Source organism: Macaca fascicularis, chromosome 17 (assembly GCF_037993035.2).
Source record: "Macaca fascicularis isolate 582-1 chromosome 17, T2T-MFA8v1.1".
Classification (NCBI taxonomy): domain Eukaryota; kingdom Metazoa; phylum Chordata; class Mammalia; order Primates; family Cercopithecidae; genus Macaca; species Macaca fascicularis.
The window spans coordinates 4,206,876-4,234,138 of NC_088391.1; the positions used below are offsets into that span (position 1 = coordinate 4,206,876).

At 41.5% G+C, this 27,263-nt stretch overlaps 1 protein-coding gene across 9 annotated transcripts in view; it reads left to right on the forward strand.

Moving 5' to 3' along the window:
• The window catches only part of TNFRSF19 (TNF receptor superfamily member 19), a 105,239-nt gene that overhangs the window by 31,960 nt on the left and 46,016 nt on the right, over positions 1-27,263 (forward strand). For all 9 annotated transcript variants that reach the window (XM_005585485.4, XM_015439059.3, XM_005585481.4 and 6 more), the window contains exons 4-5: positions 13,096-13,274; positions 23,063-23,148. In XM_005585485.4, the coding sequence (XP_005585542.3) occupies positions 13,096-13,274; positions 23,063-23,148 (265 nt within the window). The remainder of the gene's footprint in view (positions 1-13,095; positions 13,275-23,062; positions 23,149-27,263) is intronic.

A 27,263-nucleotide genomic window follows, 5' to 3' on the forward strand; every position in this document is an offset into this window, starting at 1 on the left:
TGAAATTAAAAACAGAAACTCAGTAGAGAAGGTCAACAAAACCAAAAGGTGATTCTTTGAAAAGTTCAATAAAACTGATGATCCTCTAACTAGGCCAGTTTAGAAAATAAGGGAGAGGACACAAAGTACTAATATCAGAAATGAAAGCGTGGACATCACTACAGGAACATTAGAAATGCTGTGAACAACTCAGTGCCCACACATTTGGTAACCTAGATGAAATGAATCAATTCCTTGAAAGACGCCATCTGACAAAGCTCACACAAGAAGAAATCTACAGTCTGTATAGGCCTATACTGACCGAAGAAATTGAATCAATAATTGATAACCTTCCAAAACAGAGAGCACCAGGTTAAAGTGAATTTACTGGTGAATTTTACCAAAAATTAAGAAGAAATTATACTAATTCTCCATAATTTCTTCCAGAATATAGCAGAGAAAATACTTCCTAACTCATTCTGTGAGGCCGGAAATCACCCTAATGCCTAAACCAAAGACTTTACAAGGAAACTATAGACCGATGTCTGTCATGAACAAAGATACAAAAATTCTCAACCAAACATTAGCAAATTGAATCCAACACTGTATATTAAAAAAAAAAAAAAAATCACACTCTGTGACAAAATGGGATGTATCCCACATACACAAGGCTGGTTCAACCTTTGAAATTCAGTGAATGTAATCTGTCACATCCGTGGGCTAAAGAGAAAAAAATCACATATAGTAGTAAGTGCACAAAAAGCATTTGAAAAATCTAACACCCATTCATGATTAAAAAACAACACCACCAAAACCTCTCAGTAAACTAGAAATGGAAAGGAATTTCCTCTACTTGGTAAATAATTTATCTACAGCAGCCACAACAAAACCAAAACTCTAGAGTTGACATCATACTTAATGATGGAAACTAGCAGCTTTCCACTAAGATCGGGAACAAGGCAAGGACGTTCCCTTTCAGCATCAGGCAAGAAATCCTAACTCAGGTACCAAGACAAAAAAAAAAAAAAAAGAGAAGAAATAAAAGGTAAACTGATAGCTGGGCGCGGTGGCTCAAGCCTCTAATCCCAGCACTTTGGGAGGCCGAGCGGGCGGATCACGAGTTCAGGAGATCGAGACCATCCTGGCTAACATGGTGCAACCCCGTCTCTACTAAAAAGTACAAAAAACTAGCCGGGCGAGGTGGCAGCGCCTGTAGTCCCAGCTACTCGGGAGGCTGAGGCAGGAGAATGGTGTAAACCCGGGAGGCGGAGCTTGCAGTGAGCTGAGATCTGGCCACTGCACTCCAGCCTGGGCGACACAGCGAGACTCCGTCTCAAAAAAAAAAAAAAAAAAAGGTAAACTGATTTGGAAGGAAGAAATAAAGTTCTTGTTCACATATAGCATAATCATCTATGTAGAAAATGCAAGAGAATTAACAGAAAAACTCCTGGAATGAATAAGCAAGTATAGTAATATTTCAAGATACCTGGTTAATATACAAAAGTCAGTAACTTTCATATATACTGGCAGTGAGCAAGTGGGATTTGAAATTAGAAGCACAATATAATTTATATTAGCACCCCCCCAAAAATAAAATACCTAGGTATAAATCTAACAAAATATGTACAAGATTTTTATGAGGAAAATTACAAGACTGATGAAAGAAATAAAAGAAGAACTAAATAAATGGAGAGATATTCCATGTTTATGGAAGGAAGATTCAATGTTGTCAAGATGTCAGTGTTTCTCAACTTGATTTATAGATGCAATGGAATCCCAATCAAAGTCCCAGCAAGTTATTTTGTAGATATTGACAAACGGATTCTAAAGTTTATCTGTAGAGGCCAAAGACCCAGAATAATCAACACAGTTTTTTAGAAGAACAAGTTGGAGGATTGACACTACCCACATCAAGACTTACTGTAAAGATACAGTAATCAAGACAGTGTGGTATTGACAAAATAACAGACAAATCAATTAATGGAACAGAATAGAGAGCCCAGGAATAGACCCAGCTAAGTGTAGTCATCTGGTCTTTGACAAAGGAGCAAACAACACGGTGGGGAAAAGATAGACTCTTCAACAGATGGATCTAAAACAACTCGACATCCACATGCAAAAAATGAATCTAGACACAGACCTAACTCAAAACAGGTCACAGACCTAACTGTAAAATGCAAAGCTATAAAACTCCTAGGTTTTCTCTAGAAGACCTTGGGTTTAGTGATGTCTTTTTTATATGACACCAAAGACACAACCTATGAAAGAAAAAATTAATAAGCTAAACTTAATTAAAATTAAAAATTTCCACTCTGCTTAAGACACTGTTGAGAGAATGAAAATACAAGCCAGAAACTGGTGGAAAATATTTGCAAAAGATATCTGAAAAAGGACTGTTATTCAAAACATACAAAAAATTCTTAAAAACACTAAGAAAACAAACAAATCCAATTAAAAAATGGGTAAAAGACCTTAACGAACACCTCACCAAAGAAGATATACAGATGGCAAATAGCATATGAAAAGATCCTCCATATAGTATGTCATCAGGGAAATGCAAATGTAAGCAACGAGATACCACTGTACACCTATTAGAAATCCGGAATCCAGAACACAGACACCACCAAAGGCTGTTGAGGATGTGAAGTAACAGGAGTTCTCATTCCTTGGCAGTGGGAATGCAAAATGGTACAGCCATTTGGAAGACAATTTGGCAGCGTCTTCCAAAGCTAAGCACACTCGTATTATCTGATCCAGCAATTGTGCTCCTTAGTATTTTATCAAAGGAATGGACACTTCACACTCATACAAATCTAAGCTCACAGATGCTTATAGCAGGTTTGTTCATAATTACGAAGACTTGGAAGCAACCCAGAGGTACTTTAGTAAGTGATGGGTAAATAAACTGTGATTCCTATGATGGAATATTACTCTGCACTAAAAGGAAATGAGCTATCAAGCCATGAAAAAATATAGAGGACCTTAAATGCACATTACCAAGTGAAATAAGCCAATTGGAAAAGTCTGCTTACTGTATGATTCCAACTCTATGACATTCTAGAAAAGGCAAAACTATGGAAACAGTAAAAAGATCACTGGTTGCCAGGGGTAAGGGTGAGGGAGGGATGAATACGTGGGCATGGAAGATTTTTAGGGCAGGGAATCTACTCTGTATGATCCTGTAGTGGTGGCAGGGAATCTACTCTGTATGATCCTGTAGTGGTGGATATATATCGTTCTATGTTGTTCAAACTCGCAGAATGTAACACCAAGAATAAACCCTAATGTAAACTGTGGAACTTAGGTGACAGTCATGTGTTCCTAGACTGTAACAAATGTACCATTCTGGTGCAGGGTGCTGGTAAGAATGAGGCTTCGTGTGTGGCAGGGGAGGGTAGGGCATATAAGGGCTGTCTCTCTACCTTCCTCTCAATTTCGTCATGAACCTAAAAACTGCTCTAAAAAATTGTGTTTATAAACAGAAATGATCCATCTTCTGAGAACACTAACTGATAACAGGTGCTGTATTTCATATTCCCATGGCTGTCCAGAAGAAATATTTTTCTCTAGATAGCAGTTTTCCATAAGGATTGAAACAGCCATCCCCCGCCGCCCCCCCCCCCCCATCCGTGAAGGAAGCAGCCAAAGGGAAACAACCAGAACAATTCTGCCTTTATGTACTTATTTCATTTGTTCACCTTCTGTTTGCGTATTTGTAATTTTTTTTGAAAAAAGACCAGGACAAACTGAGTGAGGAGCAATAAAGGTAAAGGTAATAATGTCAGTGAAAAATGAGATTCCTAGGACCCACTCAGGTGCACAGTTGTATACCATGTTACCGCATGCCTGTCCTGGGCTGTCCACCTGGGAGCCCGTGGTGTTCGGCTTTTCTACCCTGTATCTACAGAGCACCCAGCTCCTGACACAGTACATGACTGAACAAATCAGTTAATCTCAAATATTTCTTGGGGAAAAAGTGACACTTAAATCTAGTAATATAAAAATGAATGAATTTGTATATATATTATAAATCATATATTTTGCCAAGTCTTTTATCTTAGTTTTAGCTCATAATAAATAAAATCAGCAACTTAACTTTGCTCATGCTCTGACATACAACAGAGAGGCAAAGGATTCAGATACACAAATGAAAACATAAATATATTTTTATTTTCCACCCCACTTAACTCAGAGAGCTTGAGCTTTTTATAAGCAGTTACTTTAAGGTTAGATATTTTTAAATTGTCCATTCATGAATTTGTGATTTCTTCTTTTCATTGTTCCTTTTGCAACAGCATATGTCTTTCAGAGGAAAGAAAAATAAGTTATGAGTATATTACAGTCAGATAAATCACTGAAATTAAAATTACATTTAACTGGCTAATTTTCATTTCCAAGCTTTACAAATCAAGGGAAAATTTAGTCTTTTGACTAAGACTAAGCTTTAAAATTTTTTCAGACAACTACATTTATAAATAATCTTTTTTAAAACTTGAGATATTAAATACATAGTTTGGGCCAGGCACAGTTGCTTACCTATAATCCCAGCACTTTGAGAGGCTGAGGCGGGTGGATTACCTGAGGTCAGGAGTTCAAGACTAGCCTGGCCAACATGGTGAAACCCCATCTCTACTAAAAATACAAAAATTAGCCAGGCGTGGTGGTGGGTGCCTGTAATCCCAGCTACTAAGGAGGCTGAGGCAGGAGAATCACTTGAGTCTGGGAGGTGGAGTTGTGGTGAGCCGAGATTGCACCACTGCACTCAAGTCTGAGTGACAAAGTGAGACCCTGTCTCAAATAGATAAATAGATAGGTAGTTTGGAGGGATACCTTTTAATTTGTAATTAAACAAGTCTGAGGGCCCTTACCTTTTTGACTGAGGCTTAGAATTTTGGTTACCTATGGTATTTGAAATTTTGAAAGCAGAATAAACATAAAACTTTTTAAAGTTAATTATGAAAAAGAAGAGCTAGACCAAACTACTGATATGTAGAACTAAAGGTTTTTTTATATTGAGAGTAAAAAGAACATTTTTTAATAGGCCGTTAGCATTTTCAAATAACCTTTATTATAACATTGCTATGTTATTTGTTTCTCTGTATTAAAGGTATCTTAAAACTTCTGACATTTTCTGTTCCGCACTCTGGGTCGTCAGGTTCTTTCAATTACAAACATGTACCTGGGCCTTAAAACTAAAGCTTGCAAGTGCTTTGGTTAAGCAGGTATAGTTAAACTTTACATCTGTGGTTTTATTACTCCTAATTATTATTTTCTTTGGAAGGCATTCAATCCTATTTTTTCTCAAGGTGTCTGAGCATCCCTTCCCATTGTTTGTTAGTTTTCTACCGTAAAAATGTGTAGTCAGGGCTGGCTAGGGCTGCTGGAATCGTAGTCCTGAATGCAGTCTATGCCTTGACTCGCCAGTGGTGTGTGGTCAGTAGGTCCGAGCCTCTTTTCACTTCTTTTCACTTCTTAGGTATTAAGAAGTCTGCACAGCAGCTCCACATCCACCGATACTGTTGCTGACTTTGATGATACCCTTCTCTTCTTTGGTCACTTTTAAAAGATTCTTATTTTAACCATTTACCTTGGATATCTTGGGCTATGTTCACGTAAACGACATCTCTTAACATAAATACGAACTATCTCTTGTAATACATGTTATGCAACTAAGATAATATTGGCTAATTTTTCATACAGTGAGCCAGCTGCTATGTGATCTTTGTATATTAATTAATGGAATCCTTACAACATGTGTTTCAAACAGGGACTATAACCATCCCCATCTCATGGACAGGGAAACTGGGACACAGTGGTTCACTGACTGGTCCATTGTCACTGCTAGTAACAGTGCAGGAGGAAGGAGCGGTGGAGCCACGTGGGGGTAGCAAGCTCTTGCTTGTTTTGTAAACAGCCTAGGGCAGTTCTCTCTGATACAACTGTCGGTGATGGTGGGAGTCGTCTCTATCTGCTGTCTCCAGTATACGAGCAACTAGCCACTGAGGTTACTGAACACTTACAGAATATTCTATTTCATTTTAATTGATGAACATTGAATGAGGCCACCTGGGGTCTGGTTATTGTACTGTCCACAGTACGACTCTAGAAAGATTAACTTTCTTCCAGCAATCCTGCCATAGGACCAGCCTGTAAAACAAGGAGGTACCAGAATCATATTGACCTAACGCACATGCACCACGGGAGCCGCCTTGCTGGTCAGCCTTCTTCCTTTCTTCCTGTCCTTCCTCCCCGGAGCTACCCTCGACCTTGCCGCCAGTTCCTGTTTCCGGTACTCCACGCTCCTCATGCCGGATGCTGTTGCCCCGGGCGTTCTGAGCAGGCGCCTCTCACTAGCTCCTTTGCTTCCCTCCCCGTAAGCCCCAAGCAGCATCTTTTCCCATTCAGTTCTTAGAAATTTTGCTTAGTACGTAGTTATCTTTTCTGCATTTTTGGGGAAAATATATGACAGGTCACTGAACCCTGTGGAGTCTGAGGATTTTATCCCATTGAGCCATATTTACCCTATCTCTCCTCCACTACAGGATTTCGATTTTGAAAGTGCATGAGAAAGATAATTCAGAAGGTTTTTCCTATTTCAGAGTCAAAACATACAAAAGCTTATTCTGGGCGCCCCATAACTAGTACCTGCTGGGCCTTCTGAGCCATAAGTATGGTGAGGGTTACTCGGCCATCAGGCATCCTTTCAGCTCCCGAAAATAAACCTAACTTTGGGATATGTGGGAGAGGATGATTTTTGTTTTCCTGAAGTAACCACATTAGACTTTTAATTCTTACTGCCTAGAATTCACCCAGCTCCAGCCCATCCTCCTCACCAGTATTAATGCCAGCAATGTGCTATTAACACGATCGCCTCGCAGCAGTAAATCAGGAAACTAGTTTTTGCATGAACCACTTGAAACAGGCTTCAGGTCTCTGGCACAGTTTTCAAAGTAAACTTTTCTAACCAATTATTGGGAGGACTTTAGTTAATGTGAAAAAATTAACTCTTGTAAACAACAACATTGCTCCACACCGGGCATGCCCAGCTTCGTATTTCTGAAGATGTTGACATTTTTGAAAACTATTTTTGTCTCTCTGAGGAAAGTTTTTAAAAAATTAATTTGCAAGCATAAAAAATGAGATTCATTTCTGCCATTTAATTACAGTGTTGCTCACTTTATTTATGTTTAATTATAACTGATCTAGCCTAGGGATGGTTGTAAGATATTAACAAGCTCTTGCTTGTCAGTTTTCTCTAAAAAACTCAAGCACAGATTTTCAGAAACTGAAAGTTGAGGGGAACTATCTCTTCAGCGTTGTTTTATTAAAGGAAATTAAAAGTTGATTTCTAAGCACCAGCAACATAAATCTAATTTGTCATTTCCATTTCCATGCCCTAGATTTTCCCTTCAAATAACTTCTCCATCCACATTTAAAATTTAACATTTAACTTTTAGAGTTCAAAGGCCCGCAGTTAATAACGCATTGGCTGTACAAATAAATAGTGCTTTCCAGCCAAGGCCCAGAATGTGTTTCCTGGACGACGAGGGTCTGTGAGTTCTCCCCTGCGGTCTGAAGAGCTGCTCCTCCAACCTGTAGGTAGGGCTGGCTTATGTTTTTGTTAAAGGCTGGATTTGCAGAGGGAGAAAAGAGAGAAGGGGATTTGGGGACTGTTTACTTTGAGTCATTTTGCTACTGGAAAACCACCAAATGTGGCTTAAAAATATTGGGCAGAGTGACAGAGCTACTGCTGCTGCCAGCTTGGGTGAAGTAGCCCAGCTGAATCCAGCCCCTGCTCCCTTGGGACCAAGATAAGGAAAGCCGCTGACCCCACGCCACCCAGACATCCCCAGCCCAGCCCATCCTGCCTGCCACCCTTCAGCCCAGGAGGACTGTATGGCCTCGCCACTTGGGAGTCATTGCCAGGGCCCTTACAAGCTTTTGCTCCCTAGGAATTTTTTTTTAAGTATTTAGGAAATACTGCCTTATATAATATTTGTGCATCCATTTGTTTATCAGCAGGCATTTATTTCTTATTCACCGGCCTGTTAGACACCAGGCTTTTGGGAAGGAGAGGTGGAGGGAGGCACTGGATACATGGGTTGTTCACTTCTCATATGATTTTAGGAAGTAAGTAGGGGCCCTGTAATAATACCTTTTTATTGCATTATTATTTTATCTATGCATATATTTTCCCATGTTAAAGTTTATTGATAAAAAATGTCTTCTGAGGGATTTGAGGAAGTACTAGGTACTTCCTTCAAGCTTTTAAGGTACCGGGTCATAATTTCAAAATACAGACTATGGGGCATTTTAAAACAGAAATGCATTTCTACCATTGATATTAATGGTGGACCATGCTCCATAAACATAATCACATATCCCTTATCCTGAAACCCAGGCTAAAGATGGACATACTCTGCCTGTACCCTCCTTGCCCTCCCCTCACCGGACACACACACACACACGCACACACACACACACTCCTCTTGCCATGATGGGAGGGACAACTCTAGTGCAACTTGGAAAGTGTCAAAGAAAACCCAGAACTGGACAGTGGAACACCAGATTTTACTCAGGACTGTTGCAGTAGAGGAAATGGAAGCTCAGTGTAGAACTGGGCTCCACTCCAAATACAGCCCAGGCAAGTGGGGATATATAGCCAAAGAGCAGGGTGGGTTTGGTGGATGGAAAATCACGAAGAGGAACCGTCAGGGGTGAGGGAGATTCTGGCTAAAATGACCTCACAGAATTCTTGCTGAAGACTGGCCAGAGTGACCAGGCATCACCTGGGGGGTGGTGAGGGTTGAGGAACCTGATAAGATATTGAGCATGGCCGGATTTAGCCAGGTTTTCAGGAAACTGGGCTCTTGAGAACAGGGCCCCATAGAAAGTGGCTCATAACCTATCTAGAGTTTGGTCAAGGAGAGAGTCCTATCAAAAGGCTAAACTCAAAGCTCATTTCATTATTTATTTGCTGACTTCTCTGCCTGCAGCAGAAAATAATATACCTAGGGAAATTACTTCTTTCTATCCAAAAGTTATGGGAGAAAAAACAAGATTTGATAGTGTTTTCATTTGCTGCATGGTTAGGTCATCTGATCAATACTAATGCAGTGGGCCAAACCTAAATGGTTGCCCCCTGTCTGTGCCAGGATTTGGGATGCAGTGGTAAGAACAGTTCCAGCTCCATCCATGCAAGGGAATACTCTCTATTTGCTGATACGGAGCACTCTCCAAGATGAATGGCATGGGAAAACAAATCTAGTTCCTGAACAGTGTTAAATACATGCACACGCGCTAGGAGGATATTTTTGGCAGGTCACCCCAAAACTTGTGTTGAGGGAGTGGGAAGTTAAGGAGCAGGGATGAGAAGAAAGGTGTACTGTTTGAGTATTTTTTAAAAATCTCATGTTCGTAATAGTTTTTCAGTTTACAAATGATAAAAAGAAAAAAGAAATGATCTCGGCCAGGGTGGTGACACAAGTTTGTGAAGGCAGTGTCAGTCTGTGCTAACCAATGTCACCATGGGTCGGAGGCTGTCGAGCTTCCCTTTCAGCTGTTTTCCCTCTTTCTTTTGTTCTCGGTAGTTATTTGTTGAACTTAATGGGGAAGATTTCAAGGCATTTTAACCACCCAGTTTTACTGAATGAAATGAAAACATCAAAGCAGACATTTATATTGGGGGTAATTTAATATTTATATGCTGTTTACTTTATAGCCTGGATTATGAGTAATTACAGAGTCTCTGTTTAAGGTGCATTAGAAATATGACAGTCAACTCAAAAAGCAGTTGCTGTCATGGACATCATACTGTAATTTAATTCCCTGGAATCACCTTCTCTGAATTTCTAGTTATTTCATGGTTTCTAGTTAATTCAACATGTAGAATGATCACTTCATCAATTTCTTAGACTTTTATGAACTACAGGCTATTTTTTAATAGTTTCAAATTAATATTAGACTTTTAAAAATATTATATTTTTGAAAATAATAAATACTTCAGATAAAATCTATTTTAAATACAATTTCCCAAATAGTCTCTATAAAAGTTCCCATGAGTATTTGGGATATGTTCAATGAATTTTATTATTTTGTCAAGAAATAACCACAAAGACCTCCCACACATTAAGTTGTATGTTCATTTTCAAAAGAGATGTGACACTCAAAACTGTTTAAGTCCATTGGGCTACTTACACAGTTTCTCAGCGGAGGGAGGAGGTGACTTGGAGACAGACAGCAGGACAGGGAGCCACAGCTGAGTGACTGACTGGCAGGAACGCAGCGCTGTCTTGTAGCACGGTGCAGCAGTTGACTTAGAATTAGAGAGAGTTTGTGTTCCATGCACATTTTTTTAATTAAAATTATTATTTCTTTTTCAAAGATTTTTAGTCAATAAAAGTGTCTTAGATGGAAATTGGGGTCTGATGATCCCCTCATTTCCGGTGGAGCTTTATGATTCTTGAATCAGCAAAGTTGTTTTATTGGGTTGTAGAAAATCCAAAATCATAACACTTACAGGTATAATTTGTTTAGAGAATGCACTTTGTGCTTGATTTAGAGTTTAGTAGCTTTATATGTATTCCCATTTATTCCTCACACAACCTTTAGGGCAGATATTCTTATCCTCATCTCACAGATGAAGAAACTGAGGATCGGAGAATTCCCGAAATCACTTGGCCAACAAGTGGCAGAGCTGGCATTCAAACTCGTGTCTCTTTAGATCCGATGTAGGAAAACACATACTTTTCTCCTATGTTGAGCTGGCTTGACACAGAATTTCCAAGGACTTTATTCCCAGTTAATGCACCTCTTTCTCTGCATTCTCCTTTCTCTTTCCCTTTGTTTCCCATATACTTCTCCTCCTTCCTCCTTTCCTTTGTTGTGTTTTAACTCGTACATGAGACTCTTGCAACCTCAAGCTGCCTGGATCAACTTTGTGATTTTGAAACCCTCTGCTCTTGCCTGGACCTTTGCTGTGGAGAAGCCAGCATGGGAACAAGGTGGAGACCACCCCCAGAAGGTCACATGCACCCGTGCTTTGATCCCGAGGGACTTTGGAGGGGGAGGCTCTCTCCTGTACTTCAGAAAGCCTGTGCCTGCACACAGCTCTCCCAGCAGCCAAAGTGCTCAGCAAAAACACAGGTGTCCCAGCACAGAGCCAGAGCCACAGTGATCACCCCACAAAGACCCAGCACATGTCCAAAGAAATTCTTCTTGAATATGCATTTGTTTTATTGTTTTCCTATTACAAGAGTAATGGATGCTTTTTGCAAAAATTACGCTTTGCAGAATTACAAAACTTGAGAATAACCCGTAATTCTAATCTCCCGCTCCCCTGAAAGAGATAATCCCTGTTGACAATTTTCAAGAAATTCTAACTTGTTCATCAGTTCTTTAAATCAAATGTTGTTTTTCTCCCCCGCTCTCTCCTCTCTGTGCCTCTGATGTGGAACATTGTGTGGCTAGGGCTCTCGGGAGTGAGGAAGAGGCTGACCTTCCACCTTGTTCTCCTCGGTTCTTTGTTGTGCTCACTCCTGATGTACGTTTGAAAGACAGGCAGAGTAATTGAAGGGAGGAAAGAAAGTATCACTCACCCAAAATGTGAGTGAGTTAATTAGTAAAAATCTAGATGGACATGATTCCTCCGAATCCTTTGTTGAGTAGTTGATTAAGTACAGGCAACACTATCCTTCAAAACTAAATGGTTTTCATTTAATTTTTGGCCAATAAGTGCTGCTTAGTTGATTTTGTATATAGATACGGATGAAAAAATTAAAATACGTAAATTTTACAGAAAAAATGGGAATGTTGAACTAGGTGGGACTTGTATTCTAGCATCCAGGGTTTACAGATGAGGAAACTGAGATTTTGCGCAAACCCTTCTTCCTCTGTAGCATCCGGTCTGCATCTGTGGGCTTGCCCAGCCTGCTGCCTGCGTGGGTGTCCTTCTTGCTCCTCTTAAGCTGTTTTCTGGTTTTTGTTAATGAAGAGTGTTCTGTAGAAAACATCACAAAGATCGACCTGGCAGGCCCTATAGTGTAGTGGTTATGAAGCCTGACTCTGGAATTAGACGACGTAGGTTGAAATCCTGCTTCTAACACTACTTCTGTCACCTGGCCCAAGGTACATAACTTCTCTGATGCTCTATCCCCCAGTCTATGAAATGGGAAAAATGGCAGTGCTGCCCTGATTGGGAGGGAGTATGGATTATTGAGTTAATGGTTTAAAGTTCTTGGCCTGGAGTCAGCACCCATAAATGTTGGTACTTACATGAATGTTTTTGTAAACAATGGAATCATACTTCTAATTATGTATTAAAACTTGTTTTTAAAATCGTCATGAACACAGATCACATCTACGTTCTTCTTTTTATAGTTGCATTATAATTATGTTATATGATATGCTATAGTTTACTGAGTTCTTGAACTTGTGGAAATGATTGTATGTGGGTCAAAGAGCCATTTGTTTTGCCCGTTCTTGGAAAACAGTGTGTTCTGATGTTCAAATCTAGAGAAGCTTGATGTCTTATTACCACAGAGTTAGTCTCAACAGGAAGTTAACATCCTTTTAAGACATATGTAAGATTCTTTCTACTCTTGGGAAATACTAAATTGCTAACTCTTTCAAGGAGCTCTCCACTTGGATTGACTTCTAGGCTTGTCCACTAATGAAATTTCTTATGCGCTTATCCTCATTTTTGAAAATAACACCCCTGATATCAAAGTAGTGATTTTCTGCCTTAGAAGTGAGTGGCTGAATGTTTCCCTGGCTTTGGCTTCTGAGCATGCACATGACTGGCTTAATTAGAGGAGAAGAAAGTGCCGTAATTCTGCCAGCCACTGGTAGTCATGCAGCAGTGGGAGCCGAGAGACCCTTGATTATTCCCATGCTCACGGCTTCTTGAATAAAGTGGATGACTAAGTGGGCTTACCGTAGTAAGAGAGATCATTAGCAGTGGAAGACACATTTGAACTTGCTGAAAGAGCTGCCTTTGTGTCTAGGAAGGCCGACACTTGGTAATTATTAGACCAGGTCTTCGTTTCATCTCAGCGGTCTTTCCTTTTCACGCTTGCAAAGTCTGAATAGCTTTCTATTGCCCGTTAATCCCCACAGGAATGTGGCTTCGGCTATGGGGAGGATGCACAGTGTGTGACGTGCCGGCTGCACAGGTTCAAGGAGGACTGGGGCTTCCAGAAATGCAAGCCCTGTCTGGACTGCGCACTGGTGAACCGCTTTCAGAAGGCAAATTGCTCAGCCACCAGTGATGCCATCTGCGGGGACTGCTTGCCAGGGTGAGTTGACCGGTTTCTTTCCCTTGTAATTATTTAATTAAGTTAACTTTTAAAAAGGCAATTCCCTTGTTCCGTTCTAAACTGGAATGCATGCTGATATTAACTTGAAGAGCTGGTGGAGTATGTGTGACTTCTTTCAATATTAAGCACTGGATTATCCGTGGTACCGTGTGCCACGCGTGCAGCAGACACTGGCTATGAAGAAAATGAATAGACATGCTAACAAAGGACTTCTGTTATGAAAATCTAAGGAGTTCCTACAAATCAATAAAAAAGAACACTTGGACAAATGGACAGAAAAATGAACAAGCAACCCACAAAAGAGGGGACGCATGCGACCGCAATTCTCTGACAGCGTCACCCTCATTAGCTTCAGAGGAGGGCAGGTCACACCATTCAGCCATTCAGCAGGGATTTGCCCACCCACCTTAGGCATTGCTTTACACGCTTGGTCTATGTCAGAAAATAAAGTGGTAAAGATCCCTGCCCGTGGGGAGCTTATATTCTTGTAGGTTTTTGTTTGTTTGTTGTTGTTGTTGTTTGTTTGTTTTTGAGATGGAGTTTCATTCTTGTTGCCCAGGCTGGAGTGCAATGGTGCCATCTCAGCTCACCGCAACCTCCTCCTCCCGGGTTCAAGTGATTCTTCTTTCTCAGCTTCCCGAGTAGCTGGGATTACAGGCATGCACCAGCACACCTGGCTAATTTTTTGTATTTTTAGTGGAGACAGGGTTTCTCCATGTTGGCTGGTCTCCAACTCCTGACCTCAGGTGATCTGCCTGCCTCAGCCTCCCAAAGTGCTGGGATTACAGGCATAAGCCACCATGCCCGGCTTCTTACAGGGTTTTAAAAATATTTAAATAGTAAAAAATAAAGAAGCAAATTATGCAGAAAGATAGCAGATAATCGCTTTGGAAGAAACCCCAAGGCAGACAAGGGAGATTGGGCATGGCCGCAGTGAGGAGCAGGACAGTGACAGTGTTAAATTGGGTCATCAGGATAGGCTTTATTCAAAGGTGAGATCTCCTTGAAGGAGACGAGGCCCTGAGCCAAGCAGAGAGGTGGGGAAGAACACCACAGACAGAGGGAACCTCCAGCAAGAGGTTCTCAGGTGGGCATCCACCTGGTGTGGGTAAAAAACCACCAGGAGGCCAAGGGAGTGGCAGGGAGAGGGAGGAGTGCAGTACACCACGTTACAGAGAGCAGGGGAGGGGCGGGCAGGTGCGAACGCAGAAGCCTTAAATAGACTTGTCAATAAGGAGGGGGACCACACCTGGGCCAGAGGGAGCACCAGGGAGGAGGAAGTTAAAATCCTGATGGCTTCTAAGTAATTGTGGGATGGATTAATACAGACAGCTGGAGGAGGGAGTCTAGATGAAGAGCTGGACTCAGGGTGGCAAGGTGGGTGACCTGGAAGGCTGGGAGGAGCCATTGCTACACCAAGTATGCAGAGAACGGGATGAAGCCGAATATCCTTAGAGCTTAATGGAGCTAGAGTGGAGCCAGAGTTACTGACCAAAGACAGCAGAGAGAAGCAGCAGAAACCCGGGAGCATCCCAAGCCAGTCTGTATTGCAAAAGTAAGAGACAACCAGAAACTGCATCGCAGGAGCAGCGAACATTTATTACTTACAATGTACCAGGCACCCGGCCAAGTACTTTTCATGAATTGTTTTCTATAATTTTCACAATGTTTTAAAAAGGAAGAAACTGAGACTTACTAAGGATTAAGATTATTCAGGCAAGATCGCCCTAACCTGTGTGTGGGGAGTCTGGGAGTTACATCATGGGAGTCTAACGTCAGAATTCATGCTGCAAGGCACCACGGACAAAAGACGCTAACTGGATCACCACAAGATCAGGGTGGTTTTGACCAGATATCCCGGGGTTGGGGTCATGTTGAGGCCAGAGGGGAGATAAAGCTCTGGGCCTAAAGGGTGGAAGCAGAGTAGAAAATAGCCTAGTGGGTCCAGCATGGTCATATACAGAGACACAGCACCTAGGGAGCTGTAAGATATAGTGGGCTAACACCAAAAGCACGAGCAACAAAAGAAAATATAGCTCTGTTGGACTTTATCAAAATTTTAAACTTTGTACTTCAAAGGAAACCCTTTGCAGTACAAAACACAACCACACAACCCACAAAATAGGGGAAAATACTGGCAAATCATATGTCTGATAAGGAACTGTCTTAAGTAGAATACGTGAGGAACTCTTACAACTCAATAATAAAAAGACAAATAATTCAATTAAAATAAGAATGAAGGATTTGAATAGACATTTCTCCAAAGAAATATACAAATGGCCAGTAAGCACATGAAAAGTTGCCCAGCATCATTAACAATCAGGGAAAGTGCAAATCAAACCCACATTCTTCAACCCCACTAAGATAGCTATAGCCAACAAAAGCCAGACAGTAACTGGTGATGACGTGGAGAGATTGAAACCCTCATACACTGTTGGTGGGAACAGCAAAGGGTACAGCCAGGTTGGAAAACAGTCTAGAGTTCCTTCAGAAAGTTGGACATAGAGTTACCATGTGACCTGACAGTTTGACTCTTAGGTATATAACCAAGAGAACTGAAAACACGTCCACACAAAAACTTGTACACTAGGTTCGTAGCAGCAGTTTACGTAACAGCCAAAACACTGAAACAAACCAGCTCTGGTTTGAATGTGTCTCCTTCAAAACTCAGGTATTGCCAATGCGATTGTATTAAGAGGTGGGGCCCTTAACAGGTAATTGGGTCATGATGGGCCCTCCCCTCACAAAGGTGCCCCGATAAAGGGGCTTGACAGAGGGAATTTGTTCCTTTTGTTGCCCTTCCACTTTCTGCCACGTAAGGACACAGCATTTCTTCCCTCTGAAGGGTGCAACAGAAAGGCCCTCACCAGACACCAGATACTGGCATCTTGATCTTGGACTTCCCAGTCTTCAGAACTATGAGAAATAAATTTCTGTTGTTTATAAATTACCTAGTCTGTGATATTCTATTACAGCAGCACAAAACTGACTAAGACAAACCCAAATGTCTATCAACTGATAAATGGAAAAACCAAATGGGATATATTCAAACAATGAAATATTATTCATCAGTGAAAAGGAAGGAAATCCTGACATATGCTGCGAGATGGATGAACCTAGAAAACATTATGCTAAGTGAAGTAAGCCAGTCACAAATGACAGCATATTACACGATTCTATTGAAATGTCCAGAATGATCAAATCTACAAGGACAGAAAGGAAATTAGTGTTGCCTAAAGGCTGGGGTTGGGGAGGGTTGGGAATGGGAGGTGACTGATAAGGTTGTGAGGCTTCTTTTCGGGGTGATGAAAATGTCCTTAAATTGATTGTGGTGATGGTTGTACAACTCCGTGAACATATGGAAAACCATGAAACTGCACACTTGAAATGGGTGAATTGTGTGGTATATACAGTATAAGTCAATAAAGCTGTGCTTTAAAAAAGAAGGAATGGTCTATAACCTCAGACCTGTGACAATATCTGTGGATAGCATTGCCCAGAGTTTTGATCTTGTGCAAATCTAATTGAGGACATGAACTGAACATCTCACACACCTCTGTTGTTCATGTTCTCCAGTTCTCTGATAAAAGCCTGTCTGTGCATGTCTACTCTCTTCATCTGGGGGTAGGGAAATGAGGTCTTCAGGGGATGTACAGGCTGAAGTAGGCAGTGCCCAGGGAAGGTGGGGAAAGGCCTGATCTAGGACTGGGATTTTATAGAGCCCACACAGGGCTGTGCTGCTGGAGTAGGGGAGCGGGTCTGCCCGGAACTCCACCGTGCCTGGTTCCTCCTGCTTCCCTGTGGTCATTGTCATTTGAGCCGGCTGCTCTAGTTTCTACAGTGTTTGTTTATTCTTTAAGTAAATACTTAGCTACAGGAAAGTTATAAGTGAATAGACAGTTGAGTGATGTTTCACAATTTATTTATACGATTACTTTAAAATCCCATTCTTTTCTAAGTCAGCATTGGTATATGAGGCTGGCATAATTACATAGTGACTTTTACCCAGGTCTTTCCAAAGTGTTTTCAAAGTACTCTTCCAACTTGACTGTACTTCTGTGAAGAAACCAAATGGTTGAAACCCGTTTTACAAGCAGAAAAACTGGGAGGCAGAAAGACGTGAGCAAAATGCATATTGCTCCCCAAACAGTAATGCAGAAGTCAGGCATAAGGTGGGCATTGCTCTTTTTGGTGCCAGTCTGCCTCCTGTGGCCTCATTCTCTAGCAAGAACCTGCTGCTGCCCATAGGCCCAGGCGCCCCAGGACACCAGCTGCTTCCCTCTCAGTAGCAGGTAGGGTGTGGAAATCTTCAGTCCTCTGCCCATAATTTGAGTCATTCGAGACAGCCGGTCCCCTTATTCCCACAGCTGCTCTGTGACTTTAGACCAGTCATTTAACTTCTCTGACATGCACTCTTCTCACTGTCAAATGGCCATGCTGTGAGAATCCACCCTGCAGAACTGTTAGAAGGATTAGAAATAGAAGGCATGTAAAATGCGTAGCAAGTGCCTAAGCCATTGGAAACCCTAATGAAATGTTGGACATTATTGCCAATTGATGATTTTGGGGCCAGTGAAAACTTCACATGACATTTTCAGAGTGTGACCAACAGGCCTCCAGGCTCCTCTGCCAGCGCCCGGTTCCTGATTCCTTCCTGGCTCAGGGAAACTGGAACCCGCCCTGAAGAGTAGGCTGGCCCCCGCCAGCTCTTTGCTGCTTCTGGTGACAATGACAACTAACATTGAGCACTTACTGTCATCTGAGCTACTCTGTAAAGCAGGGATTCCTACCATCCCCTCTTAACAAAGAGGGAAACTGGTTCTCGGAGTGGGTAAATGACTTCCCAGAATCACCCAGCTTGTAAATGAAAGAACTGGGATTCACCTCGAAGCTCCTCTGCCCCATGCTTAGGTGCATGTCTGATTTCACTGGGAGGTCACCCCTGGGGCTTCCGTGACTGATCGATGGGGAATCACAGGGACTGCCTCTGCCCGTCTGGGCTGTGTGCCCACCTCACCCTCACCCTACCCTCCGCAGACCCCTTGCTCCTGGAAGCTGCCTGAGTTGCCTGGGTTTTCGCATCCCCTCGCCTCAGCTCTCCGGTCTGTGCTAGTAACCATGACACTGTTGAGGAGACCTAGACTCTTACTCTAATGATTAATCTTGTCATTAGCATTTGTTCACCTTCAAATAAGGGGCCATTGCTGTGGATTGTTGAGGAACACAAACAGCAGGCCGACTGACCAGCATGAAGCAAAGTGCTAGCAAGAGCCCAGGACAGAGCAACGCTGTCATCCAGTGTCTCATCCAGTGTCTCACAGACGCTTCAGGAAATCCCGCCCTGACTTGACTGTGATTCACAGGGCATAGTAACTGCCTTCAACATTGTGTTAAGTGAGGTCATTGTAAGACCAGAGTTGTTCTATAGCATGTCATCTCCTTGCAGAAGTGCACTCATTGATTGAAGAATTAACGGTCTACAGCCAGATTTTCTTAAAACAGCAGTTTTCAAACACTGTGTTCATTAGGCTAACCAGTGCTGTTTGGGTTCCGTTCAATTAAAAATTCCTCTTCATTGGGAGGCTGAGGCAGGTGGATCGCTTGAGCTCAAGAGTGTGACATCAGCCTGGGCAATATGGCGAAACCCCATCTTTAAAAAAAATTCAAAAATTAGCCGGGCGTGGTGATGCACACCTGTGGTCCCAGCTACTTAGGAGGCTGAGGTGGGAGGATGGCTTGAGCCCAGGAGGCAGAGGCTGCAGTGAGCCGAGATCCCGCCACTGCACTCCAGCTCGGGTGACAGAGCGAGACTCCATCTCAAAAAATAAATTTAAAAAATTAATTAATTAAAAAATAAAAATGGTCATTCAAAACATGACAACCTTCTAGCCTCATTTGTCTCATGATCCTCAAACTTTTAGAAATTTTTTGGCAAATGTATTTTATTTGATTGTCAGGGAAAACTCAGACCTCAAAACTGTTTTGTCAGTTAGAATTCTTTATTTTTAAAATGTTAAGTAGTGTCTATACTTGATCCTCAATACTTCCCATTTTCCTAACTTTTTAAGTGTTAAAAGATGGATTTCTGTATCCCCAATATTTGTTCTTGAGAATGTTGGATATTCTATTTTTAAATTTTTTTTGCTTTTTACATGAAATGAGTTTTTATGTATAAAACACTATTTTGTGCTTTCTCGATATTTAATTCAATGAACTTCTATTGGGCAAGTTTTCTGGCTGAAAAGATAAAAGTATTAATTTGGATATGTTACAGTGTTGAGCAAGACGTCTTAAAGAAGAAGGTGCCTTTATATTGTCCTGTGATTTAAAAAAAAAAAAATTTATATGCATTTTTTATTGTGATGAAAAACACGTAACATAAAATTTACCATCTTAACCATTTTTAGGTGTGCAGTTCAGTGAGTCAAGTATATTCACATTGTTGTGAAACAGATCTCCAGAACTTTTTCATCTTCTCAAGCTGCAACTCTATACCTGTTAAACACCTCCCCTTTGCTTCTTCCTCTAGCCCCTGGGAACCACCTTTCTTTTTGTTTCCATGAATTTGACTACTCTAAGTACCTCACAGAATTGGAGTCAGTCAGTATCTGTCCTTTTATGACAGGCTTGTGTCACTTAGCATCATGTCCTCAAGGTTTATCCATGTTGTAGCATGTGACAGGTACCCCCTACTTGTTAAGACTAATAGTATTTCATTCTGTGAAATACTTTGTTTATCCATATTCATCAATGGACATTTGGGTTTCTTCTGCCTTTTGGCTACTGTGAATAGTGCTGCAACGAATACGGGCATGCAAGTATCTCTTCAAGACACTGATTTGAGTTCTTTTAGATATAGACCCAGTAGTGGGATTGCTGGATCATATGGTAGTTCTGTTTTTAATATTTTGAGGAACCTCCGTGCTGTTTTCCATAGCGGCTGCACCATTTTACAGTCCCATCAGCAGTATACAAGGGTTCCAGTTTCTTCACATCCTTGCCAACACTTGTTATTATCTGTTTGTTGTTACTGTTTTGATAGTAGCCATCCTTATGGGTGTGAGGTGATATCTCATATGGTTTTGACTTTCAGTTCAGGGATAATTAGTGATGTTGAACATCTTTTTGTATACCTGTCAGCCATGTGATATATTTCTCCAAAGACATTTCTCTGGAGAAATGTCTATTCAAGTCCCTTGCCCATTTTTAAATTAGGTTGATTTTTTAATTGATGAGTTTATAGGAATTGTTTATATAATATGAATATTAACCCTTTATCAGACATATGATTTGCAGATATTTTCTTCCATTTCATAGGAATGTTTGTGTCCTCTGATTTTAAGTTTAATGTAGTCCCATTTGTCAACTTTTTTCTCTTGTTGCCTGTGGTTTTGGTGTCATATCTAAGAAATCATTGCCATATCTAATGTCATGAAGCTTTTCCTCTGCATTTTCTTCTAGAAGTTTTATACTTTTAGGTCTTTAATCTGTTGCATGTGGATGTCCAGTTTCTCCAGCATTCCTTAAAGAGACTGTTCTTTCCTCACTGAGTGGTCTTGGCACCTTGTTGAAAGTCATTGACCACATACACAAGGGTTTTCTTCTGGGCTGTCTTATCTATTCCGCTGGTCTAGTTGTCTGTCTTTATGCCAATACCACACTATTTTGATTATTGTTGCATTGTATTATGTTTTGAAATCAGGAAGTATGAGTCCTCAAACTTGGGTTTTTTTTTTTAATTTTTACTTCATAAATTCCAAAATGAGTAATTCTATTAATGTCTAGTGGGAAGTCACTGTGTTATATATGCTTTGGAAAGATTGTCATAATCAAGTGAAAATAGAATGTTGAGCAATTTCCGAGTGTATCTGGGCATTTGAGATAATTTACCTAGTTTCAAATGCAAATTTTGCTTCTACCATAAATTATACAGATTGGCTACTACATTATCCAGTTTCACAAAATAATTGCATCTGCCTGTCTCTGTAGACTTGTTCTCTATATTACTATATTTGTTATAGAAAATTTATGTTGTATGTACGAAAAAAAGAAAATCACTTGAATTCCTACAATCTAGAAATAGTCACTGTTAATATTCAGTGTATAATATACTCGCAAACTTTTTTCATTGCAAATATATACATATATTTTTTTTTGAGATGGAGTTTCACTCTTATTGCCCAGGCTGGAGTGCAATGGTGCAATCTTGGCTCACTGCAACCTCTGTCTCCCAGGTTCATGCCATTCTCCTGCCTCAGCCTCCCGAATAGCTGGGATTACAGATGCACAGATGCCCACCACCATGCCCAGCTAATTTTTTGTATTTTTAGTAGAGATGAGGTTTCACCATATTGGCCAGGCTGGTCTTGAACTCCTGACCTCAGGTGATCCACCTGCCTCAGCCTCCCAAAGTGCTGGAATTACAGGCGTGAGCCGCTGTGCCTAGCTACACGTAACTATTTTTATATGTATTGGTAAGCAATCTGAGAAAACTGATAGAAAAGTGCGTGCCTGCACGAAATGGAATTATATCATATATATTCCTTTGTTTTCACTTAATGATATTTCATGAATTTTTAAAAATGTGTATGGTAGGTCTTTATCATCATTTTTAAAGGCATTCCATTGGGTCTATCCTGATTGGTCATTTCTATTGGTGGACATTGGGCTTGTGCCTAATTAGCTTTTTTTTCTTTTATAAACAATGTTGTGATTGTATTCTTACACAAACATCTTTACCCAGTTGATTATTTCTTTAGGATGAGTTTCTAAATAGGAAATTACTAAATAAGAAATGTAAACTATTTTATTGAGTTCTAGTGACACATTGCTAAATTGCCCTCCTAAAAGCGGCAATTTATGTTCCCACAGGCAGTATATACATATACCTATTGGCCTACACCCACATCAGCACTTTCCCAATTTTCTAAGTAAAAATGATATATTTTCATTTTAACTTGAATGTACTTGATTAATAATGAAGTTAAACATTTTCATCTTAAATTTCTTTAAAAACATTTAGTTGCATCATGCTTTTCAGTTTATGAAATTTTTAAATTATGAAACATTCTTCTTTTGGGAATGAAAGTTCTTTGCTTATTTTTCAATTATAGTGTTCATTTTCACCGTCATGATTTTTAAGTTTTACTTTATAGAGTGAAGGTATAGACAGTACTGTAATTAGGACAATTTTTCAATCTTTGTTTGACTATTACCTATATTGATGGTGCTATATTTATTCATTTTTGCCCTTCAGATGTCTTTAAATCTGTGTGTGTATGTGTGTGATTGCTGTTAATCTCTTCCACTCTGACTCCTGGTTTCTTGTTGCCTAGAAAGACATTCCCGTATCAAGATTGTATGAGGATTTCCCTACATTTTTCCATTGCTTTTATGGTTGCTTGGTTTTTTGGTGTCTGAATTCCAAATGCTAAAAACTAGTTCTTTATTCATGTATAAGGTGTTTTGTAGTTTAAGTTTCAATAGAAATGCCGAAGACCACTGACTTTTTATCCCCCCATCTGCACCCCCACCCCAATACGGAAGAAGTGCAGAGAAGCATCTGCAACATGATGTTTAGGGGAATTTGATATTTCTTAAGTGTTCACTGCTTCCTGTCCAAAAATGTGTCTACCTAAGATACTATTATTTAAGCCTCTGTGTACTTTTAACCACAGAACTGGTAATGGAGACTGCTGGTAATTTATGACCACAACTGTAAGCTTAGATGAAAGCACTAACAAGGAGTGTTTTCCTCTCTCTTCTAGGTTTTATAGGAAGACAAAACTTGTCGGCTTTCAAGACATGGAGTGTGTGCCTTGTGGAGACCCCCCTCCTCCTTACGAACCACACTGTGAGTGAACACGACACAGGCAGAGCCAGGGCCTGCGAAAACGATTAAGTCTGTAAACCTTTCTTCTCTGGCAGATGGAGCCAAGTCTGTCCCTCCTGTGGGGTGTACAGTGTGTCCTCTTTTATCAGGCTTCTAGCAGGACAGAAGAAGTTCTTTGTCGTGTGCCTCAGTCAGCACACCGGGCCCAGGGATTAGAATGTCGAAGTGGAGTGCAGACATTACGCCACTGCTCTGCTCCATTCGAAGCCTTCCCTGGCATCCTGAGTCTGGAATTCAGGCGACTGTGATTAAGCAGGCAGCCCACGTCCTCACTCCTAGGTCTTCCTGCCCTGGCCCCATGAATTCCTGGGTTTTCCTTTCCTAGTCCCCAGACAGGACTGTGGTGGCACCTCTGCCTTCCCAGACAAGTTCCTCTGTCTGAGTCACCTGCCCTCACTGTGTGTCACTAAATGGAACCTAGTTCACTTCATCCATTCCTCCTTTTTTCTCATTTAACAAACAAATGAGAAAAGAGAACTCATTGCATGCTGGGGATACAACTGTATGCGAGAAAATTGTGCCTTTTCCTCTTTATGTTAACATTAGTTACTCCTTTTGACTATGTATTTTGTGTAGATATAAGAGGTATTTGTTTCAAGTTATCAACCAGCATCAATTTTGAATAGGAAGAAGAGTGACCTCTCACTCTTTTTAATCCTAAACACAAACCAGGCCAATAAAAAACCCACAGGAAGGGAACCGGTGAGTGACCCCTGTGTGGCAGAGCACGCTTGTCTGTGCCACAGCAGGGCTCAGGAGAGCCACACGTCACGGCTCAGGGGAGAGCGAAGGGCAGGAGGGAGGACGGAGGAGGCTTCTTTATCCCACACACAGGCCGCTCATGCCTTTCTGGGGAGCATTGTTTTGATGTCATTTCCAATGCATGGGCTGTGTCCTCTTGCTTCTTGCTATGGTAAAAGTCCCCTCTGAACTAACTGAAAGTTAGTGCATCATTTGATAAGGTCACACAGTGCTTCTCTTTCCAAGAGTGGCATGGAATTTCGCAGTCCATATTAGTGTGTCCTTTACCAAAATGCATTACTTTCTATTCTTCCTTTGAAGTGATAGAAAAGCAAAAGACATTGGAAGACTTTCTTTTATAGAAAATGTATATTGATCCTCATTTTTATAATAGGTAAACATTCACCAAATAATTCATCGCAAGTAACAAATGCAATATTGAATGCCTGTTATCAGGCACAATGCACATGCTTTACTTGTTTTGTTTTGCTTAATTTTCTCAATAATCCTATCATCAGTCCAAATCTGTCAATGAGAACACTAGTCCAGAGAGGTCAGTCCCGTTCCGTTGTTGGCTGCTAAGTGCCAGAGACAGTATTCAAATTCCAGGCTAATTCTTTCCACCACAGTCTACTGTCTCCCTAAGGAAAACCAAAGCTATCTCATCTTTCCTACACATCGACTCTTTCTCATCTAGTTTTCTTCAATATTCGTCACTTAAAGAAAACACTAAAAGTCTGGCATGTTAGAGACCCTGGAGGAGTGTCTTTAGGCCACTACACAACCCATCAAAGGACAAGCCCTCTTGCCAGTTCAACATGCAGTGACCTGGGCTTGCCCGTGGGTCAGCCCAGCCATCATTCTGTCAGGAAGCTGAGTTAAAACCATGCCCTGCAGCCCAGACCGCTGCACAGAAATTCCATGAAGACAGTGTTGCCACTTTAGAGTCAGAAAGTCTGAGGGGTTTCTTCCCGTTAATTTATTGCATTTATATTTAATACAATCAAGTCAAAACTCTGAGGCTTTGGGATTTTCTGCCTTCGAGGTTCTGGCTAAGCTCAGATATCACAAATATCACAAATTTGCCTTTGAAGGTAGATCTCACATGTAACTTTTAATGCCTTGTGAAGTCCTTAGTAATTTAGTGTTATGTGAAGTCCCTAGTATTTTAAAAAGAAAATTAACCAGTATATATGTGTGTGTGTGTGTGTGTGTGTGTGTGTATGTTTCTTCATATATGAAACTTTAGAAAGCAAGGAAAAACAAGCTCTTTGTCAAAGTAAAAATTGCAGTGTGCACAGCTGATAGCCTTTCAAATCACAAAGCAAGACAGGCTGGTAGCCTTCAGTGAGCATGAGTCCTTATCTCTGTAAAAGAAAGTTTGCTGCCTTTGGCACAGCTCTTGGCAATAGTTCCAGAACACAACTAATCTCCTCAGAAGAGATTTTGGAGTCTTTTGGGAAAATTTTGTAAGGCGCCTTATGTTTTCATTTCTTCCACTTTGGGCTTTTTTTTTTTAAGCTCATCCACAAAGAGCTACTGCTTCAGTGATTTTTTTTCTTCCCCCCACCCCGAGGAGCTCCTGTGCTACTCAGACTCTCAGCTAGACTCTCAGCTAGAAGCAAGTGACACCTCTCAAGCTAACTTCAGGAATGGGGTTTGTTTCAAGGGCATGCCTGGTAGTGGGAAAGGCAAGAACTCTCTGGAACCAGGAGTAGCCCTCCCTGGGGGTCCCAGGTGGCCCGGAGTCTGGTGGCACACCGCACCTCTGCAGAAGGGGACCCTGTGTGCCGCATGCCCTACAGCTGCTCTCTGGGTCTGCAGGGCTGTCTGTCCTAACCTAGTGGGTCTCTTCGCTCTGGATTTCCCATTTCTGTCAGCTGCCCCAGGGACCACCCCAGTACCACACCTGTCTGTGGCCTCTGTGTGGCCAGCACTCACCTCCCTGAGGGCTAGGTCTCCCCTTGTGAAATGGAGTGGTACCTGCCTGCAGTGGTTGTGTTGCCAGCAGGGTTGGATTCACATCTTGGCTGCGCTTTGTACTGATGGTGTAACCTTGGGCAGATAGTCTCCCCTCTTTGAACCTCTGTTGACTCTGGAAAATGCCCAAGTCTGCAGATTTTGGATAGAATTAAATGAACGAGTAGTCCAGCAACATGATACCTGCCCTGGGGCAAGCTCAGTAATGACTGTCTACCTGCTGGCCTGCCTTCTTTCAAACCCTGACCCTGCCTGTCCTCGGCCGTGCCCTGGCAGATGTGCTCTTCGGAGGGTCCTGCTTTTGGAGTTGTCCCGGTCGGGGAGGATCTCATGGTGCGTCTGGCTCTGATGTTCGTCTTCTGGGGCTTCACCTCCCCTGGTGGGTGAGCACTGAAGGGTACCAGAAAGTGGGTGCCATGGAGTTTTGTGCCTGAGAAACTCAGATGGGGGCCAGGTGCTGTAGCTCACGCCTGTAATCTTAGTACTTTGGGAGGCTGAGGTGGGAGGATCACTTGAGCCCAGGAGTTCAAGACCAGCCTGGGCAACATAGTGAGACCCCATCTCTACAAAAAATAAAAAATTGGCTAGGGATGGTGGTGTGTGCCTTTGGTCCTAGCTACTTGGGAGGCTGGGGTGGGAGGACTGCTTGAGCCCAGGAGGTTGAGGCAGCAGTGAGCTGTGATTGTGCCACTGCACTCCAGTCTGAACAACAGAGTGAGACCCTGTCTCAAAAAACAACAATAAAAAAAAAAAAAAGAAAAGAAAAAAAAAAAGAAAAGGTAAAAAAGCAGCAGCTCAGATGACTAGACTGGGAGGCTGAAGGCCGGAGAGGCCGAGTTAGGCCAGTCCCTCCCCTCTCTATCTTGATCTGAGGCCTCCAGCCCCACCCCCACCAGATGAACGATAAGCCCCGCCTCCCCAATAACAATGGATTTGTGATGATAATCCATCCATAGCCCCTCTTTCTGGGCACTAATAGCATTAATGTGTGACACTGACTGGCTGGGCATGGAGCTCAGGGTTGATGAGTGGCACTCCTGTAAATTGCAGATAAATAAAAAGATACCCATTACATAGAAATGCCTGCTGCAGGCGTTGTTCCCCCAAGCAACTTCAGTTCCTAATCACCTGTGCCCACTTAGAGCTTCAAGGAGAAATAGAGAAAAACACACAAGAAAGTTTAGAACCGTATCCTGCCTTCAGTCTGATAAGAAATGCAGATTCAGTATGATTTCTTTTAGCAATGTTTACTTAATTTGGAACAAATACTGTGGTTGAAACAAATGGTTTTGAAAAAATTCAAAGCGGTTTTCACCAGAGTACAACTTTATTTAAGTATGTTTAACCTAGATGTT